The sequence below is a fragment of the Suncus etruscus genome, chromosome 7, assembly GCF_024139225.1.
Source record: "Suncus etruscus isolate mSunEtr1 chromosome 7, mSunEtr1.pri.cur, whole genome shotgun sequence".
NCBI lineage: Eukaryota > Metazoa > Chordata > Mammalia > Eulipotyphla > Soricidae > Suncus > Suncus etruscus.
In genome coordinates this window covers 123,823,583-123,845,866 of record NC_064854.1, presented here as the reverse complement: position 1 = coordinate 123,845,866, position 22,284 = coordinate 123,823,583, and the positions used below count along the sequence as shown (strand labels likewise).

The 22,284-nt window shown below is 38.6% G+C and overlaps 1 protein-coding gene across 11 annotated transcripts in view; it reads right to left on the bottom strand.

Moving 5' to 3' along the window:
* DOCK3 (dedicator of cytokinesis 3) overlaps positions 1 to 22,284 on the bottom strand; it is a 391,971-nt gene that overhangs the window by 260,447 nt on the left and 109,240 nt on the right. For all 11 annotated transcript variants that reach the window (XM_049776670.1, XM_049776679.1, XM_049776672.1 and 8 more), the window contains exon 5: positions 10,619 to 10,715. In XM_049776670.1, the coding sequence (XP_049632627.1) occupies positions 10,619 to 10,715 (97 nt within the window). The remainder of the gene's footprint in view (positions 1 to 10,618; positions 10,716 to 22,284) is intronic.

Below are 22,284 nucleotides of genomic sequence, written 5' to 3'. Positions count from 1 at the left end.
ACCATCTCTCCAGCCCTAATACCTCCAAACTTCTTTTATTTCCAGGATGATTTTGTGTATTTTTATATGTCCATGCAAATTTTAGAAGTATTTGTTCTAATTCTTTATTTATTTATTTATTTTTAGTTTTTGGGTCACAGCCGGCAGCGCTCAGGGGTTACTCCTGGCTCTACGCTCAGAAATTGCTCCTGGCAGCTTCGGGGGACCATTCGGGATGCCGGGATTAGAACCACCAACCTTCTGCATGCAAGGCAAACATCTTTTCTCCATGCTATCTCTCTGGTCCCTGTTTGTTCTAATTCTTTAAAGAATGTCAGCATGAGTTTGAAAGAAACTGTATTAAAACTGGATAATGCTTTGGGTAGGACAGACATTTTGACAATATTATTCCAACTCATAAATATGGGATATTATCTCATTTCCTTATGTGGTCTTAAAGAGACCTTTTGCTATCATAAAGAGATGTTAAATGTTGTCAAAAGTTTCCTCAGCATCAATTAATATAATCATTTCTTTCCAGTTTTTCCCTTTGTTTATTTGGGTATTACATTAATATATTTGCACACAAGAGCATCCAGATAGGAAAAGAAATAAGCTCTCACTGTTTACAGTGACATGATACAATATTTAGAAAATCCTGAAGATGTTACCAAAAAGCTTCTACAAACAATAGATTTGTATAGTAAAGTGGAAGGCTACCAAACTAACACAATAAAATCCATGGCTTTTCCCAATACACATAATAAAAAGAAGAGACATTAAAACAACAATCCCATTTACAATTGTGCCTCAGAAAATCAAGTACCTTGAAGTCAACTTAGCTAAAGAGGTGAAAGACCTATACAACTACAAAACACTACTTCAAGAAATAAAAGAGGTCACAAGGAAATAGACTCATGAATTGGGATGATTAACATCATTAGGCAATACTCCCCAAAGCATTATATAGATTTAATGCAATCTCTTTAAGGATACACAGGATATTTTTCAAAGTGGTTCAAACACTCCTGAAATTCATTTGGAACAATAAACACCCATGAATAATTAAAATAATCCTTAGGCTTCACTTTCCCAACTTTAAATTGTTCTATAAAACATTGGGGCTGAAGCAATGGTGCAGCAGTAGGGCATTTGCCTTGCACATGGCTGACCCAGGATGGACTTGGGTTTGATCCCCAGCATTCCATATGGTCCTGTGAGCCAGGAGCAATTTCTGAGCACATAGCCAGGAGTAACTTCTGAGCATCACCGGGTGTGGCCCCCCAAAAAAAAGTGTACTATAAAGCAATAGCCATTAAAATAGCATGGTATTAGAATACAGCCAACCCTCAGATCAATGGAATAGACTTGAGTATTCAAAGACTAACTCCCAAATATACAGTCAATTAATCTTTGATAAATGGGCAAGAAATCAAAGTGGAACAAGGAAAGCTTTCTCAACAAGTGTTGTTAGTATAACTGGCCAACAACATGCAAAAAAGTGAACTCAGACCTCTCTTAAACACCATGCACAAGGTCAAATAAAAATGGATTAAGACCTTGACATCAGACCTAAAACCATAAGTACACAGTGGAAAATGTAAGCAAAACACTCCATGTCATTGAAGCTAAGGGCCTCTTCAGAGAAGTAACTCCACTGTCCAAACAATTGAAAGCAAAGATAAAAGGGAGAAAACAGTGAATAGGATACAAAGGCTATCCATGGAACAGGAGAAACTATTTACTAATACCCACCAGATAAAGGGTTAATATTTACTCAAGGTACTAATAGAACTTAACAAGAAATAAATCATCTAACCCCATCCAAAAATGTGGAGAAAAAATGAACAAACATTTCCTAAAAGAAGAAATACAGATGGGGCCAGAGCAATAGCACAGCAGTAGGGCATTTGCCTTGCACGAGGCCAGCCCAGGACAGACCCCAGTTCAATTCTTGGCATCCTTTATGTACCCCGAGCCAACTAGGAGTGACTTCTGAGCACAGAGCTAGGAGTAACCCATGTGCCACTGGCTGTGACCCAAAAACCAAAAAAGAAAAAGAAAAAAGAAATACAGATGGCCAAATACACAGTAATAAAATGCTATACATTTTGAAGAAATGGACTTTGAAGAAATGGAGAAAGGGACTTTCATTTCCTGCTGATGGAAATGCCATCCTGTCCAATGATATGGATATTCCTCAAAAAACTGATAATTGATGGGTGCCGGGGAGGATGGTGAACTTTCAGCTTCTAGCTCATTAAGAAACTCTTTCCTCTTCTGGGAGCCAGAAGCTTTCACCAGCTTGGGGAATGGCAAGGCTCCATGCCAATGGCCTTTTTTTTACCAAGCTTGGGGTGAGGGAGAGCACTGCGGGGCTTGGGCTGCCCCAACAGCCTTCCCTCTCCTTCCTCCCGGACTCGGGGACTATCCCTGCGCACCCACCCAGGGGACCAGTGAAGTGGGTGCCGGAGAGGAGTTTAAAGGAGACCGCAGGCTTTCCCCACTCCCGACCCTACACAAGAGGGGCTGGCTTGGGGAAGTCGCCAGCAACTTTCCTTCCCACCAGTGTTTAGTCTCAAACCACGTAGAGGCTAGTGCCCCCACGCATAAAGTCTAGATAGTTTAATAGGATATCATAGGGTTTAATCTTTGTTTGCAATATACAGAATGTCTATGTTATATACTTTTCTTCCTCCCTTGGCTCAGCACCTTACAAGCTCATTTCTAGTCCTTTACTCCCTCACCCCCACCACCTATTACCCCACATTTAACCATTTGTACCCTCAGTTCTTGGCTCCTCACGAAGCAGATCTTTATCCCCACTCAAGCCAGCTACCAACCTGCTCCCAAAGTGAAAAAAATAAGACTCTCAACCTGAGAAGAAACTAATACTCTGTATTTATCTACTCTTAGTGGCCTCCTGTCTTCCATCTTCCTTCTCTGTGTACCTATACTTGCTTCCATACTCAGTTTCTGAGAAGTCCCCACTCAAAGACATTTCCTGATATGAAACTGCTGGGAGTCATTTTGCAAACTCCAGAAGGCCAAATCACAGACCAAAGTCATGTCCCAGATTCAATACCCTTCCCCTTACTATTTCTAAAGTCATAAAAGGGGCATGTTTATCTCCTTTGAATATCTTAGATATATCCCCTTAACAGCTATAACTCATTGAATATCCTCTTATATAGTGACAATTTTCCCCACTTTTTTTTCTTTGTGATCTATTTAATAAGGAATTCTGGTAGAAGAGTCTCTCTGTTTAGAGTTCATGTTAGAACCAAGTTACAGGGAATGTTGGACTTGTTCCCTCAGCCCCCAGATACACCAATAATATCTTGTGGCATTGTTCCCTTTTTGCATGGCACATTAAAATGGGAAAATATTACATACGCAAAGAAGTTCTTATCTAATAGAAATAGGAACACAAATTTTGTAATGCAGTTGGGCCTAATACCCTGAATATCGGCATAATGACTTGGCTCAGGCCTCAGAAGAATGGGCATTGCCTATACACCCCTGAACCATGGATACCATCTATGGAAATAACCACAATTGTCTATAACATCACCAGGAAGCAAACCTCTACCAGGGAAGATCCTATTGCTGCCCTGGCATTGACTTACTCCAAAGAGTGTTCTCTTAACACCCAGATGACTTAGCAACAGCAACAACCTGCTTGCAGGACAGGGCTCTCCACATCTAATGGTAAGATGAAACTAGAGGACACTCCACATCATCCTGACTTCGACGAAGGAAATGCATAGAAACCAGAATCCTTAACTACAGAAATCTGACACCAACACAACTAATGTGCGAAAAAATTTCACCCAGACCACAAAGAATGACTCAGGGGTTGGGCAACCTAGTATACCTGGAGCCCAGAGTTGGTCTTATGGCAGAAAACTTCAGGGGTAAGGTCTCCTTGTATTTAGGCCAAGGCTTTTTTAATTCCATTTTCTCCAAATTTTGCTGGGCCTATGCAAAGAACAATAATTGCCACTCACACCATTATTACTGTATTTTTGAACTCTTATCCTTTAAAAAAAAAGAACTTACTAAACTTTCTGCTAGTGCTTTTATGAGTTCATTGGAGATTCAATAATTTTCAAAATATACTTGCTACTGAACTTGCTTCTTTCCTTTCTCTTCTATCTCTTTTTCTTTCAATTATATATATATATATGGTTTTTGGGCCACACCTGGCAGCGCTCAGGGGTTACTCCTGGCTATCTGCTCAGAAGTAGCTCCTGGCAGGCACAGGGGACCATATGGGACGCTGGGATTTGAACCAACCACCTTAGGTCCTGGATCGGCTGCTTGAAGGCAAACACCACTGTGCTCTCTCTCCGGCCCCCAATTTTATATTTTTTAAATCATGTTGCTTTTGGCCTTCCTAAAACAAATGTATCATGATCAGTTATGTCAACTATGTGATATATTTTCTTTAAATAAATTTAAAAAAAACAACAACTGAACAATTGAGCTTTCATATGATCCAGCAATACCATGCCTAGGGATATCCCCTAGGAACATAAAAACGCAATACAAAAGTGCCCTCTTCAAGTCTATGTTCAGCACAGCACCATTTACAACAGCCAGAATCAGGAAGCAACCCAGGTGCCTGGCAACAGAGGAGTGATTAAAGAAACTGTGTTACATCTATACAATGAAATAGATGAAGTTATGAAATTTGCTTATACATATATGGAGATGAACAGTAATATGCTATTATGCTGAATGAGTCAGTGGGATAGGATAAACATATAATCTCACTCATCTGTGGCATATAAGAAAATAGACAGTAATAATATCCAGAGACTATAGAGATGAGGATCAGGAGGACCAGCCTATGGCAGGAAGCCTGACACAAAGACTCGAGAGTACAGCACAGTCTGTGTAGAGAAGAGTCTAGTATGAAAGTGATAGCTATAACTGATCACTCTGGACAAGAACTGGGTGATGAAAGGAGATGTTAAGATATGCATGGCACACCATCATTAACAATAGTGCAAACCAGTGTCAAAAAGGAAAACAAAAAAGAAGTAAAATGCCTGCCCCAGAGGCAGGTGGGAGGAAGAAAACTGGATATCGGTGGTGGAAAATGCACACTGTACTGCAAATCACAGTGTCTAAAAGGGAAAAAGGAGGTAAGAGAAAAAGAGAGAAGAAAAATGTATGCCCTAAGAAAAGGAATGGGAGAAGCATTGGGGAGGGTGAAGGAAAACACGACTTCAGTGGAGGGAAATGTGCTCTGGTGAAGATTGTTGAATATTGTATGACTGTTACTCAATCACGAACAGTTTTATCTGTGGAAAAAAAACCAACTGTCTCATGAAAAACCTTTTAACCACAGTATTTAAATTTAAAAAATTAAAAATAAAGTAAAATTACTTCTTCCCAAAACATGGTATTTGAAGACTGAAAGATAGTGAGTGGCTAAGATATATAACCAAAACTAATCTGTTTCAAGCATCACTGTATGGTTCTGGAGGTCCCTATGCACCACATGTTTAGCTTAGATAATCTACCACACCAAAGGGCCTCAGTAGTATCTCATTGCATATCTCCCTTGCATTGAACAACTGGCTAAGTTGTCTGAGTAACACTAAAAGGCCACCCCCACAAAAAAGGCAAAATAATTTTTCCTAATTTCCAAGTGTCTTTCCATTAACTCTGTCTTTGTATTTGATAATCTACCTATATAGTCTTTTTTTTTCCTGGTTTTTTTTTTTGGGGGGTCACACCGGTGACACTCAGGGGTTACTCCTGACTATGAGCTCAGAAATCACTCCTAGCTCAGGGGACCATATGGGATGTCGGGAATCAAACCCAAGTCCATCCTGAGTTAGCCGCGTGCAAGGCAAATGTCCTATCACTGTGCTATTATTATTTAGCCCTAGTCATTATTATTAAGCTATCTACTGATAATGAAGTTTTTTAAGTTTTTCTCCATCTAAAATGGGTTCGCACCTCCTTTATTCATGAAGTATATTTTTCCTCGAAACAAAATTCTTCAATAACATCAAATTGTTTTTATTTGGGGCCAGAGACATAGCATGGAAGTAAGGCGTTTGCCTTCCATGCAGAAGGACAGTGGTTTGAATCCTGGCATCCCATATGGTCCCTGAGCCTGCCAGGAGGGGTTCTGAGCATAGAGCCAGGAGGAACCCCTGAGCAATGCTGGATGTGACCCAAAAACCAAAAAAAAGAACCTTAAAAAAATTGTTTGTATTTCAGTTGCTGAATAAATTCTATGCCACTTCTTTCAGTTTTCTATAGTTTTTAATGAGAAATCTGCTGTCATTTAAACTGCCATATCCTACCATTGGCCTTAATTTTCAGGATTTCTTTGGTTTATTCTCTTTAAAGCTAATTCAACTTAATCCATAGTTAAATGTTTAATTACCTTGCCAAATTTAAGGCTTAAGTAATTTTTCTTCAAATGTTTCTTTGGTTTCACATTCTATTATCCCTAGATATATGATGCCACAAATGTTAAACCTTTGGTTACTTCTCAACAGGTCTTTGTATTGAAGCTAAATTTTTGGAGGGAGAGGTATAATTGTCAGTGATCAGAGGCCACTCCTGGGTTTGAGCTCAGGAAGCATATCTGGTAATGCTAGGAACTATATCAGCAACCCTCGTCACAGCTAAAGCCACATACAAGGTAATCTTCGATGTGAGTTCTTCATCCATCCCCTAAAACTTACTTTTTCAATTATCTTCTCTTATTTATTGAGATTCTCATTACTTGATTGCTACATATAAATATTCACCAAATTCTTTCCATTTTGCTACTGAATTAATCCAGTAATTTTTTAAAAGTTGATCACTGTTTCTTGCAATTCTCAAATTTCATTGATTTTTTTTGTTTGTTTGTTTTTGGGCCACACCCAGAGACACTCAGGGGTTACTCCTGGTTATAAGCTCAGAAATCACTCTTGGCTTGGGGAACCATATGGGATGCCAGGGGATTGAATCATGGTCCATCCTAGGTTAGTGCATGCAAAGTAAACGCCCTATTCACTTGTGCCACTGCTCCGGCCCCTCATTTATTTTTATTTTCTATTTCTTTACAATAGTTTCCTATGTTTGCACTTATTTAAATTGTGCAATTAATCTTTGAACTAAATTATAAATGCTTTTTAAGATTGTTAAAACGTTTTAAATTGTTTATGATACAGCTTGGTATCATTTCAAATTGGTATTATTTTCTTTTATTTGTGTTGAGATTTTGCTAGTTATAATAATAAATAATTTTAGATTGTACATCATTCATTTTATGTATTCTACTATGAAATTCTTGTCCTTATCTAAGCATTTTTATTTTGCAAATGTTCTACCTATGTAGATTCTAAATTAAATGCCAGGATCATTTTATGTGGGCTGTGATTCAATTATCAATTTAATTTTAAAAGTTTTTCCTAGTTTTCCCATCTTTGTATTACTAAGTAAAGGGACTTAACTTTATCCTCAGTATAGATTTAAGTGGGAAAAAAGGATTGTTTCATTTCAACAGGGCAAGAACAAAATATAAGGTTCTATCCACAGGGTGTTCAGGAATGATCAATGCTTCACTGATGGGGTGAGAAATATGTAGAAGTCAGGGTCATGACAAGAAAATTCAACTGAGCATAGTAATTTTATTACTGCAAAGTTATTAGTGCAAAAGGACTGGAAATCCTAAATCTACAGTAATAGACTTCCTGCATATGAATCCTTCTTTCTTCAAAGAATGACCAAAAGCAGGATTCTATGCAAAGAACTCATTGGGATAAGGGCAACACCTTCTTAATTCTAGGTAGTTATGAAAGCCAGAGTTCAACCAACAGACTCTGTGGAGTACGCCTCATATCTAAGCTATGTTGAAGAGAACAAGAGCCTCATTAAACTTGGTGGCCTTTGGGATAAAAAATCAGAGTTCATGCCACAAGCTTAAATGCAGAAAGAGATACTTCTATTACTACAAATGTGTAGAGTACTGGGCTTATGTATACAGATATAACTTTAATCCTGACATACTCTAGCATTCCACTGATATATTGCCTGTTGGGTAAGAGGAATATATCTTTTACTGTGATATTTCCTAGAGAAAAATCAGGAATAAACAGTTTCTGTCTTAATGGACCATGTTTGGGCTCGAGATAATAGGGTTTACTTTAGAATTACTTTTTATCTCTATCCATTAGCATTTCCAGGTTGTGGGGATTCCAGTTTCTCCAGCACTCAGGGAACGATATATGGGAGGCAAGGGGAAAAAAATCCATGAACTTACTCAATACTTGAGTCCCAAGGTCCCTAGTCAGTCCATCTTCTTTTCCCTAACTTTCAGAGTTTTCTGGTAGGTGATTTATATGTTTTGTCCAGGATATTTGTTGCTATTAGTAAGAGGAATAAAATAAAATGTATTTACTCAATTTTGACCAAAATTCAAACCCTGTGACTTATTTAGTCTAAATGTTATGTGACCTATAACTCTCTACATGTATTCAGAGAATATGGGCTCATTTATTAAATTTACTATTTTTTGATCTAGCAAAAACTTGTATAAGATATACTCCTGTTGCTTTTGTTTCCTTTTTCAGATTTTGGGCCATACCAGACAATGCTAAAGGCTTACTCTAGGCTCTGTGCTTAGGGGCCACTCCTGATGATGTTCAGAGAAACATGCGGTGCTAGAGATGGATGCCATATCAATAGCATGTAAGACAAATGCCTTACCCACTGTACTATCTCTTTGGCCCATTTGACATTTGGGGGGTGGTGGTTGGGCCACATATGGTGGCGCTCAGGGGTTACTCCTGGCTACGTGCTAAGAAATCACTGCTGGCAGGCTAGGGGTACCATATGGGATGCCGGGATTCGAACCACCATCCTTCTGCATGCAAGGCAAATGCTATCTCTCTGGCCCCCAATTTGACATGTTTTTAAGCTTAGAAAACTTATTAAGCACTTTTGAGAGACCAGGGATATAGTTCAATGATAGAGCACATATTTCACATGTATGAGGCTCTGATTCAATCTCTAGCACTCTCACACCCACAAAGATGATACAATTTATTGGTTTATCAATAAACAGATTATATTTTTCTGAAGAGTCATTATTTTACTTTTCTTTTCATCATTAATTTTTCACTGGTTTGCAGCATTTCAGGGATTTATCTTCTCACCTCTATGTGTATGTATAAGACTTACCACATCTACCGCTAAAGGCATAGTTTAATTCAAAAAGTTTAAATTTATAGGCAATAAATCCATAACAGATTTATCAACTCCTCTGAGGATTAGGATATTCAATACTTGATTAGTTTCCTTGTAATTTCCCTTACATCCTTCACACTGAGCTATCATAGTTATACAAGATTTTATTTTATTCTAAGCCCAACATATTTATTACATGTATTAACTAATCCCTATCCCTCATTATTAAATACCCGCATAGCTACTGACAGCCCTTCCTTCTTTATGTATTTTCATTTTTTTATTATATTTGTTTTCTGATCTTACAGTAGCTATAACATTACTATCCTGAATATAAGCTTTCTAAGAAGTTGGGAGGTAAAAAGCTGAGAGAATATACAGGTTATTTTACTATAAAGTTTTGTTTCAAACAACAGTTTTATTTAAAAATTACATTCTCTTTTCTAATTTTAATTTTATTAAAAACCATTGTAATTTACAAAGTTCTTCATAGTTAGGTTTCAGACATACAATATATCAGAGCCAATCCCACCGCCATAGTCCACCTCCCTCCACCAATGTTCCCCAAGTGCATCCCATACCACCCTCCTGCCCTCCCAGCCTGCCTATATAACAGGCCCTTTTTAAATTTAGATTGTTCATGTACTAGAATGTCAATGAATCCTTAAAGAACAAAGTCAACGGCTGAACTCCTCAAATACTTTAAAGAAAATTATTTTTCACTAAAAAAGAAAAGAAGTGAGGTGCTACTCATAAATAATGTCAACCTACTTCCTCTACATGGTCCCAGAATCTTTGTGATTTGTCTTTCATTTTATTGAAATAACATTAACTTACATAAGTACATGAGCTTTGAACATAGCTTAATATTTTTTAAAAATCTCAAAGTATATGTTCCCATATCACAATCACCACAAATTCAAAACTTCATTCTATTGAATCTCTCCCTTATTAAATCTATCACCCAGTCTAGTAAATGAAAGATGGGAAGTGTTTTAAATATTTTTAATTATTTTTTACTTTACAATCTATCAATAATAGCTTCTCATGGACATAATTGCAACACTATACAAGATGGCAGTTTTTAAAAAGAGTGAAGTCAAATAACTCTCATTTGCATAACCATTAAACAAATACTAAATATCTGATTTTGAAATATGAGGACACATGTGTGAGAAGCTAAACTCACTGATGCTATAGAATTTGCATTATATTGACTAGAATATGGTAGAAGAACAGCAAACATATAACAAATATGTTTTCTTCAAGCTGAAAAAGTCATTTCATGCTTTGGTTAATATTAAGAACATACACTTTAATTTTAGAACCTGTAAATACTAATAACCCTCCAAAAATGGCATTGATCATATAACTTTTTCCAATTGGTATAATAAAACTTTAAAGTGCTAGTAAACAGTTGTCAACTACTTACCACATAAAGCTGTTTCCACAGACTGGCCCATTCTTGTAGAGTTGTTGTAACCTCAGTGACAATAGAATCTTCAAGTGGAACCACAGTTTCATATTGCCTAAAAACCAGAGTCACAACAATCAGCTACATCATCTTTAAAAAAAATCCAGAATATTGTCTACAACCATTATCACCCTACTTAACTGAAATTGTAAATTCATGGTAATTTTTTTTTTTGTTCTGGGGGTTACTCCAGCAATGCTCAAGGGTTGCTCTGGCTCTACACTCAGGAATCTCTCCTGACAGTGCTCCAAGACCATATAGAATGCCAGGGATCAAGTCTGGGTCAGCTAATGCAAGGCATGCTTCTTACTCGCATATTATCTCTAGCTCCTTTACAGAGACACATTTAGCTAACTTGAATTTAGAGAGACACATTTAACTGATTTGAAAATCCTTTTACAAAAATATACAATAGTAAAATTCAACTGAATTAACATAAAATTTTATTTTATTGATTTACTTTCAAAAATACTATTTTAAGACTGATATTTTTAGGGCAGCTTTAATTTTTTCCTTTCATTTTTTTGGACAAAGGGCATCCCAAACAGTGTTCAGGAAACCCATGAGCCATTCCTGGCAATATTCAGCCAACTAGGCTAAGCAGTTCAATTCCAGGGCTAATTGATATAACCACTTAGAACCTGCAGTGCCAGGGACCACTAGAAAATACCCTAGAATTCTTGGGAGCCAGAGACTCACCAGGGGCCTGCACCTGTACTCCTAATGCCTGGGCTTTCTCCTCAGTCCAAGACTTTTTTTCTGTAAGGAAAGACTATAAAACTACCCAGTCTGGCATAATAATTTTTGAAAATACTTGTATCCTTTAACATTTATCAATACTGCATGTTAACTTATGCTCTTGGTATAAAACATGTAAAATAGGTACTTAGAAGGTAGACACTGGATTTTCAAGTTTTATAAATTACTACAATTAAGATTATATTTTATTTCATTTTTCATTTTCTTCTTTTCCTTTTTGTCGTTGTTTTGGGGTCATATCTGTTGGCACTCAGAACTTACTACTAGCTCTGTGCTCATGAATCACTCCTGGCAAGGTTCAGAGGACAAGATGGGGTGCAGGGATTGAATCTAATCAGCTGTGTGCAAGATGAGTGGCCTACATCTCTGGCCTATCTGTCTCAGAGTATTAGTGTTATATTTTCTTTGACACTAATGTTAGATAAAACACATTAGGTCTAGTAGAGGAATTCAAGACCTAGAAAGAGAAAGGTACCAGATTTCTCTCTGCCTACCCAGAAATCATCCACATCAATTTCAATATGATAATTGCCAAGGATTTATCAGTAAACAAAAATTAGATATAATCTCATGAAACCTAGGCCCAGACGGATTTACTAGAGTTCTTCTAATCCTTTAAGGCTTTTTCAGAATGCCAAAGAAACAGGAATCATCACCGTTTCTGAGAGGCAAATAGTACCCTGATACCAAAAACAGACAGAGACATCACCAAAAAAATGCAATTATAGGGCCGGAGAAATAGCACAACAGTAGGGCATTTGCCTTGCAAATGGGAACTGTGTGGCCCCTGCTGGGTTAGGAGACCTGGTGGCAACACCCCAGGCCCGGGGCCTTCACAAGCCTTACACAGGCCCTCCTTCTCATCAGTCCTTTTTTCCAAACCACAAGTGTGTGCTTATTAGTTCACCACCATGGTACTATAATGTTCATAACTATAGGTTGCCTCTAGGCAAAGAAACAAGATGCACAAGACCCACTGGATAATAATACATGGTATATATTTTCTATATAGTGCTCATTACCATATCATGTATTTTCTAGAATGATCTATATACTATCTATTTCATGAAGCCTTTCTCCAATAAAGTAGTTTACCATCACCAAACAGGATTGGACCAGAAAATAGAAAATCTCTCTTTCTTTCTCTCTTCCTTCTCTCTCTCTCTTTTTTATTTTATGTCCCTCCTCACCTAGGTCTGCCTTTTAACTGTAACCAATGGATCAACCACATGAGTATATTTGTTCAGCATACTAATGACTGTCTATAATAGATATAATATCGGGCTTTCTGAACCCTGCGGGACACTCCTATTTCCTGCTGGTGCCTTTATAAAGCCTTCACATCCCTCCATTTTTGGCTTTCTGATCCCTCTGGGAGACTGCTCAGAGAGACCCCAGTGAACTTAATCAACTTAATTCCATCATTGTTCATCGACCAAGGAGGAATTGCTTTGCGATCGTGCACATCTCCCTGCCCATGAACCCCGCCACAACACGTAGTACATGTCGTGCTACAACTGTGTCAATGTCAGACCACAGCATGCATAGAGAATGAAGATGGCAGCTATGATGTCACAGAGAATACCAACCACATAGTTAACCTCTCAGACAAGTTTAGAGTACTAATATGGAGAATGTTCATAGAACTCAAAGAAAGAATAGATCAATATGAAGAGAACAAATAAGAAAACTCCAACTCCAAACTGAAATAATAGGTCTGAAAAAGTAAATAAAATTGAAAACTCAATGCAAAGCCTCTCAAACAGAGGAACAACAGCCAAGGACAGAATCAGCGAGCTGGAAGATGAGATGCAGAACAACTCAATACAGCAGAAGAGATTGGAAAAGAACCTTAAAGCAAATGATCAAACACTGAAAAAATACTCAAAGAATGTGAACAGATGAAAATAGAAGTCTTTGACAAATTCAACAGAAACATAAAAATCATTGGAGTTCCAGAGACCCAGGAAGAAAATCTCCACGAAGAATCAATAGTCAAGGACATCATTACAGAAAAACTCCCAGAGCTAAAGATGGCATGCAACCAAAGCCTGTACACCCGAAGAGTAACAGCTAAAAGAGACCCGAAGAAAGCACCCCAAAAACACATCCTAGTCACAATGACAAATCCCACAGATAGAAATAGAATACTAAAAGCTGCAAGATCAAAAAGGGAAATTGCATTCAAAGGAGCATCCTTAAGATTTACATAAGACATGTCACAAGAAACACTCAAGGCCAGAAGACAGTGGTGGGATATTGTGACAAGACTGAAAGAAATGGATGCTTCACCTAGAACACTGCACCCAGCCCAACTCACGTTCATGTTTGAAGGAAGGATACATAGCTTCACAGATAAGCAATAGCTCAGAAACTTTACAGATGCAAAACCAGCCTTAAAAGAAAAGCTGGAAGGTTTATTTTAAGAAAAGACAGACCAACAGACACACCAAACTTAAACACAAAGATGAAATTCATTTGGAACATTAAACACCCACAAATAGCGAATGTAATCCTTGGGAAAAAGAAATTGGGAGGCATTACTTTCCCCAATTTTTATTTATTTATTTATTTTGTTTGTTTGTTTGTTTGTTTGTTTTTCGAGCTATACCGTTTGATGCTCAGGAGTTACTCCTGGCTAAGCACTCAGAAATTGCCCCTGGCTTGGGGGACCATGGGATGCCGGGGGATCAAACCACAGTCCTTCCTTGGCTAGCGCTTGCAAGGCAGACACCTTACCTCTAGCGCCACCTTGCCGGCCCCTACTTTCCTCAATTTTAAACTGTATTGCAAAGCCATAGTTTTCTAAACATCATAGTATTGGAATAAAGACAGACCCTTAGAGATCAGTAGACTAGGCTTGAGCATTCAGAGAATGTTCCCCAGATATATAATCACTTAATTTTTGATAAAGAGGCAAGATATCCTAAATGGAGCAAAGAAAGCCTCTTTCAACAAGGGGTGTTGACACAACTGGTTAGCCACTTGCAAAATAGTAAACTCAGACACCCAGCTAACACCATGTATGAAGGTAAAATTCAAAAGGATTAAAGACCTTGATATCAGACCTGAAACAATAAGGTATATAGAACAACACGTAGGTAAAATTCTCCATGATATTGAGACTAAAGGCATCTTCAAGGAGGAAATAGCACTCTCCAAACAAGTCGAAGCAGAGATAAACAGATGGGACTATATTAAGCTGAAAAGCTTCCGCACCTCAAAGGAAATAGTGCCCAGAATACAAGAACCACCCACTGAATGGGAGAAATTATTCACCCAATACCCATCAGATAAGGGGCTAACATCCAAAATACACAAGGCACTGACAGACTTTACAAGAAAATAAACATCTAATCTCATCAAAAAATGGGGAGAAGAAATGAGTACACTTTGGTCAAAGAAATACAAATGGCCAAAGACACATTATAAAAAGCTTCCACATCACCAATCATCAGGGATACGCAAATCAAAACAACAATGAGGTATCATCTCACACCGCACATATGACAAAGAATGAGAACAATTGGTGCTAGAGGGGATGTGTAGAGAAAGGAACTCTCATTCACTGCTGGTGGGAATGCCGTCTAGTCCAGCCTTTATGGGAAAAATATGGATATTCCTATAAAAAACTGGAAATTGAACTTCCATATGATCAAGCTATACCACTCCTAGGGATATACCCTGGGAACACAAAAATACGATTAAAAAATTCGTTCCTCACACCAATATTCATTACAGAGCTATTTACGATAGCCAGACTTTGGAAACAACCAAGATGCCCTTCAACAGATGAATGGCTATAGAAACTGGTATATATACACAATGGAATTTTATGTAGCTGTCAGGAAAGATGAAGTCATGAAATTTTCCTATACATGAATGTACATGAAATCTATTATGCTGAGTGAAGTAAGTCAGAAGGAGAGAGACACAGAATAGTAACACTCATCTATGGGTTTTAAGAAAATTAAAAGACATTTTTGTAATAATTCTCAGAGACAATAGAGATGAGGGATGGAAAGTCCAGCTCATAATAAAAAGTTCACCACAGTGGCCGGGCGGTGGCGCTGGAGGTAAGGTGCCTGCCTTGCCTGCGCTAGCCTAGGACGGACCGCGGTTCGATCCCCCGGCGTCCCATATGGTCCCCCAAGAAGCCAGGAGCAACTTCTGAGCGCATAGCCAGGAGTAACCCCTGAGCGTCACAGGGTGTGGCCCAAAAACCAAAAAAAAAAAAAAAAATTCACCACAAAGAGTGGTGAGTGCAGTTAGAGAAATAACTACACTGACAACTAACATAACAATGTGAATGAATGAGGGAAGTAGAAAGCCTGTCTCAAATACAAGCGGGAGGGTGGGTTTGGGAGGTGGGAGATTTGGGGTATTGGTGATGGGAATGTCACACTGGTGAAGGGGGGTGTTCTTTATATGACTGAAACCCAACTACAATCATGTTTGTAATCAAATTGTATAAATAAAGATATTAATAAAAGAAAGACAATGAGAAGGAAAAAAACAGATATAATATCAATATCAATTTCATGGTATAGTCTCCCGATATAGTGCTCACTTGGTTATTTAGACTTGAAAACTATGATTGTTCTTAAGAATGCTCCACACAACTTAATCTATGAAACCTTTCTTCAATCTAGTTTACCCTTACCAAACATGATTGGCCTAAAAGGGAAAACAAAAGGTGGGGGAACCTTTCACAGCAGACTTGCCAGCTTTGCTTCTTTTTTTTTTTTTCCTTCCTTTTCCCTTCTTCGCTTCAAGTGTTCTGTCCCATATCATCTGGGAAACCTTTTCAAAAGTAATCCACAAATCTATCCTCTGGCTATCCGATGTAGGTACATGAGTATCTGTGTATGCTATACCAATGTCAGTCTAATCTCCATTCATAATAGTTATAATGTCTATGTAGTATAGTGTTGACCCCTCTGTCATAGATAACCTTCTTCACCACTTTTTTTCTTAATATCTTACAAACCCTTTTTGAGCCCTTCATGTTATTTCTTCACATTTAAGCTTTTTTTCCCTTTCAGTCCATAACTCCTCACAAAGTAGAACATTCTCCCAGCCCAGCCACATGCCAACCAGCCCCCAAAGTGAAGATAGATTCTCAGCACGAGAAGAAACTGACAGTCTGCTGCTATTGATTTGCTTCTGATGGCCCCTCTTCCTTCACCTCCCTTTACTGTGGACCTTTGCTTGCTACCAGATTTGGTTCCTGAGAAATTCCCCACTTGAGAACCCTTCCTGATATGGGACAATTGGGAGCCATCATCCCTAGATTCCACAAAACCAAATCACAGGCTGAAGTTGAGCCCTGGATTTTACCACTTCCCTGACAATTTTAAAAGATTTCAAGAGGACATATAAATTTACTTTGAATATTTCTTTTAATAGGCATAACCGTTATCAAATATGTTCTCATGTAGTGGCAATTTCCCCTATTCTCTGGTTCCATTCAATACAGTATACCAGTAGACAAATATCTGTTCAGAGTTCATGTAAGCAAAAGGCTCTGGGGACTTTTGGTCATATGCACTAGTAATTCCCTGTGGCATTGTCCCATTTTGCATAGGCACATTAAAATGGGGAAAGTTAACAGATGCAAACAAGTTCTTATCTATTAAAGATGGGAACACAAAACTTTTATACTGCAATGGGACCTTAGACCCTAAATACTTGGCATAATGACCTGGTGTACTCCAGTGGATTGGACATTGACCATTCACCCCTGAACCAAGGATACCACCTACGGAAACAAACATGGTTTCCCACAGCAGCACCAGGAACATAAATTCTACCAAGGAAGGCCCTACTACCGCCATGGCACTGATTTACTCTAAAGACAGTTCTTATATCACCCTGACAACCGGGCAACAGCTAAAGTCTGCTTTTAGGGCAGGATTCTCTGCAATGCTAACTGATGGTGAGATGGAACCAGAAGACACTACACATCACCTGATCTTCGACACAGGACCTGTACAGCAACCAGGACCTATAACTACAGAAACCTGACAGCAACAACTGTGAGACTGAAGAGCTGACCACCGAGAATGACTAGGAGGCTGGACAACTGAGTATGCCTGGAGCCTTGATTTGGTCTTATGCCAAAATACTTTGGGAGTAAGATCTCCTGTTTTTTAGGCCAAAGATCTTTCTTTCTAATTTCTTCCATATTTTGCTGTGCCTATGCAAATGACAACTGCCACACATACACATCTTTTTTTTTTCAATTTTTTCTTTCTTCTTAGCATAGCTCACATCTCTAAAGAAAAAAAAAAAGGGAACATACTAAACCTTCGGCTATTAACGACTTTATTGGTGATACAACAATTTTCACAAATATAACTGCTAATGAGCTCTCTCCTCTTCTTTTTCCACTTTATTTTTTAATTCTCTATCCTCTTTCTATTTCTTTTTTTTTTTTTTTGGTTTTGGGGCCACACCCTGTGACGCTCAGGGGTTACTCCTGGCTATGCGCTCAGAAGTTGCTCCTGGCTTCTTGGGGGACCATATGGGACGTCGGGGGATCGAACCGCGGTCCGTCCTAGGCTAGCGCAGGCAAGGCAGGCACCTTACCTCCAGCGCCACCGCCCGGCCCGCTCTTTCTATTTCTTAATAACTTTGATTTCTGTCAACCTGAAAAAATATGTATTATGATCAATTATGTCAACTATGTGATAAATTTTCTTTAAATAAAAAGATTAAAATCGTATTAGCATAGACCAACAGATACAGATAAAGCATTGACAAAAACAATGTCAATTCATATAAAAATTCTCAATAAAGGGCCGGAAATATAGCATGGAGGTAAGGCATTTGCCTTGCATGCAAAAGGACAGTGGTTCGAATCCTGGCATCCCATATGGTTCCCGAGCCTGTCAGGAGCAATTTCTGAGCATAGAGCCAGGAGTAACCCCTGAGCACTGCCGGGTGTGACCCAAAAACCCCCAAAAAAGAAGTATTTTCTGATCAGAGAAATAGTCTAGGTAGGGGGTAAGACACTTGCCTTGCATGCAGACAACCTGAGTTTAATCTCCAACACTAAGGACCTCCAAGAGTGATTCTTGAATGATTCTTTAGTGCAGAGCAAGGAATAAGTAATCCCTGAGCACAGATGGGTGTAGCCCTCAAACCAAATATTTTTTCTCATATTTTATAAACATTATTCTGAACAATATGCAGATTTTTAATGCTGAATCTGAATCCATGTAGTTTTATAAGTTTTATATACAAAATAAGCCCCATTCTTCTGCTTCCAGAAAGAATATATCTAACAGAAAATTACATCAGGCAGTTCTCTGCATTGTGGGCAGAACTAGCAAAGAAGAAAGAAGAGGGTGAGAGACACCAGATGTACAAGAACAAATACCAGAAGTATCATCCAGGGGTCCTCAAACTTTTTCAACAGGGGGCCAGTTCACTGTCCCTCAGACCATTGGAGGGTCTGACTATAGTAAAAACAAAACTTATGAACGAATTCTTATGCACACTGCATATATCTTATTTTGCAATGAAGAAACAAAACAGATACAAATACAATATGTGGACCACAGGCCATAGTTTGAAGACCACTGATAATACCATCTATGCCATTTATATACCATCTATGCTATACAGACAAAATAAGAATATAGACAATATTGTACAATGACAAACTTGGATCTTGGATCATATAATTCAGATTACCAAGCAGTTAGGAGAGAGTTTGGGTGAGGGAGTAAAAAAAGTAGGTTAGAGGTGATAAAGGTACAATTGTAGAGGGTCTTGAGTACTTTGGTGGTGGTGTGACACAGTACCTTCACACATCAATACATAAACTTTAAAACTAGTATAACCATGTTATCTAAATTAATACTACTTTAAATTTTGTTACATCGTGCAAAAATGTATCTAATAAATACATTTGCTCTGGCTATGTCTTTTTTCTTATTTTAGGCTACACTTGGTGATATTCAGGGATTACTCCTGGCAATGCTTGGGAAACCATAAGAAATGTTGGAAATTGTACCAGGAACAGCCATAAATAAGACAAGCAAGGACCTCATTTGTTTGTACTATTCACTCCAATCTCATAAAATTCATAGCTATAACCACTCTGCTTTCTGCTGGGAAAATTGTTCCTTAATTACCTTTACAATTATAAACCTAACATAAGATAAATCTTCTGTTATCTGAAAGCATATTATTTTGCTGATGTCAGGGTCCCAAATCTTGTTCTATGGCTATCATTTTCTACTTCACTTCCAAGCATCTTCTACCCAATTTCAGCTCTTACAAACTCCATTCTTGATCAAAGATTTGCTTTTATCTGCATGTAATCTAGGACTATGATTTATAAACTTTGTTCCAAAAGCTCCTATGTCACCTGGAAGAATTAGAAAGACACTATGAGGGCCGGAGCGGTGGCACAAATGGTAAGACATCTGCCTTGCATGCAATAGCCTAGGATGGACCATGGTTCGATCCCCTGGCATCCTATGTGGTCCCCCAAGCCAGGAGTGATTTCTGAGTGCATAGTCAGGAGTAAATCCTGAGCATCACTGGGTGTGGCCCAAAAACAACAAGAAAAAAAAAGACACTATGAAAAAATATTTTTAAAAGCACTGAGGGGAGAGTAAATGAACAGACAAGGAGTCTACAGTCAATCCCATGACAGTTTACTTCAAGGGTGGAGAAACCCTGTATATCCTAGGCCAGGGAATTCCCTCTCTAATGCTCCCAATATTTATTATACCTATGCAGGGGGAAAAGGGCACAAAATAATTATCTATCTATCTATTTATCTATCTATCTATTTTTTTGACTTCTTTGTTTTGGTGTAGATGTTGAAGTTGATGTCTCCAATTTTATTTCTTTCTCTTTGCGCTCCGGCATGGTTTTATTTCAGGACCAAGACTATTATGTGGTGCTTGCCTTTAGTGCTGTAGTGCTCACTGGATTTTTTTTAAATTATTTTTATTTAAAATCGTGATTACAAATATGATTGAAGTTGTATGATTTCAGTCATATAAAGAATTCCCCCCTTCACCAGTGCAACATTCCCACCACCAACGTCCCAAATCTCCCTACTCCCCACCCCACCCACACCTGTACTCTAGACTGGCTTTCTACTTCCCTCATTCATTCACATTGTTAGGATAGTTCTCAATGTAGTTATTTCTCTAACTGCACTCATCACTCTTTGTGGTGAGCTTCATGTCATGAGCTTCACCTTCCAGCCCTCATCTCTTTTGTCTCTGAGAATTATTGCAAAAATGTCTTTCCTTTTTCTTAAAACCCATAGATGAGTGAGGCTATTCTGCATCTATCTCTTTCCCTCTGACTTATTTCACTCTGCATAATAGATTCCATGTACATCCATGTATAGGAAAATTCCATGACTTCATCTCTCCTGACGGCTGCATAGTATTCCATTGTGTATATGTACCACAGTTTGTTTAGCCACTTATCTGTTGAAGGTCATCTTGGTTATTTCCAGAGTCTGGCTATTGTAAATAGCGCTGCAATGAATATAGGTGTGAGGAAGAGATTTTTATATTGTATTTTTGTGTTCCTCGGGTATATCCCTAGGAGTGGTATAGCTGGATCATATGGGAGCTCAAATTCCAATTTTTGGAGGAATCTCCATATCGCTTTCCATAAAGGTTGGACTAGATGGCATTCCCACCAGCAGTGAAAAAGAGTTCCTTTCTCTCCACATCCCCGCCAGCACTGCTTGTTCTCATTCTTTGTGATGCATGCCAATCTCTGTGGCGTGAGCTGGTACCTCACAGTTGTTTTGATTTGCATCTCCCTGATGATTAGTGATGTGGAGCATCTTTTCATGTGCCTTTGGCCATTTGCATTTCTTCTTTTACAAAGTGTTCATTTCTTCTCCCCATTTTTTGATGGGGTTAGATGTTTTTTCTTGTTTTTTTGTTTTTTGTTTTTTGTGGTTTTTGGGTCACACCCGGCAGTGCTCAGGGGTTATTCATGTTACTCCACCCTGGATTTACGTGTAGCGACCTGAGACCCACCCATTTCTGGGAGGGGTCTTGGGTACCGGATAATAGGTGTGACTTTACCTGCTAAGCCCGGCCCATTCCTGGGAGGGGTCTTGGAATAGGTAGATAAACCCGGAAGCCAAGGGATTAGGGGGCTTTTGCCTTTTGGCCTAAATACAAAGAGATCCTACCCCTGAAGTTTCCTGGCATAAGACCAGCTCTAGGCCTCAGGAAAGTTATCGTTCGCTCCAAGACATTGTCCGTAGCGCCAACACACTTATCACACAGTCTCTGTTGTTGGTCTCATGTTTCTGTATTAAAGATTCTGGAATCTGCATGTCCTACATTGAAGTCATGATGTGGAGTGCCTTCTCGTTTCACCTCACCATGAAAGGGGAATGCAGGAAGCCCTGTCCTGTAAGCAGGTTGTTGTTGTTAAGTCTTCTCAGTGTTAAGGGAAGTCTCTTTTGAGCAGGACGATGTCTGAGCAGTGGTAGGGTCTTCTGTGGTAGAGGATTGCTTCCAGGTGATGTTATAGACAAACCTCACCATAAAGGGGCAATACAGCAAGCCCTGTCCAGTAAGCAGGTCATTGTTCTTGTTGTCTTCTCAGTGTTAAGGGATGTCTCTTTTGAGTAGATCGATGTCAGAGCAGCTGTAGGGTCGTCCCTGGTACAGGAATGCCTCCGGGTGATTTTCTGCCATCTAGCCCCCGCGCGCACAAGAAACATTAATAGTACTCTCACAAGAAACATTAATAGTACTCACTATCATTGAATTATGTTTTTATGTATGCAGAATGTCCATTTTGTACTCTGCCATTTTGCATACCCCTTCATAAGTTCATATTTCTCTTTAACTTCTTTA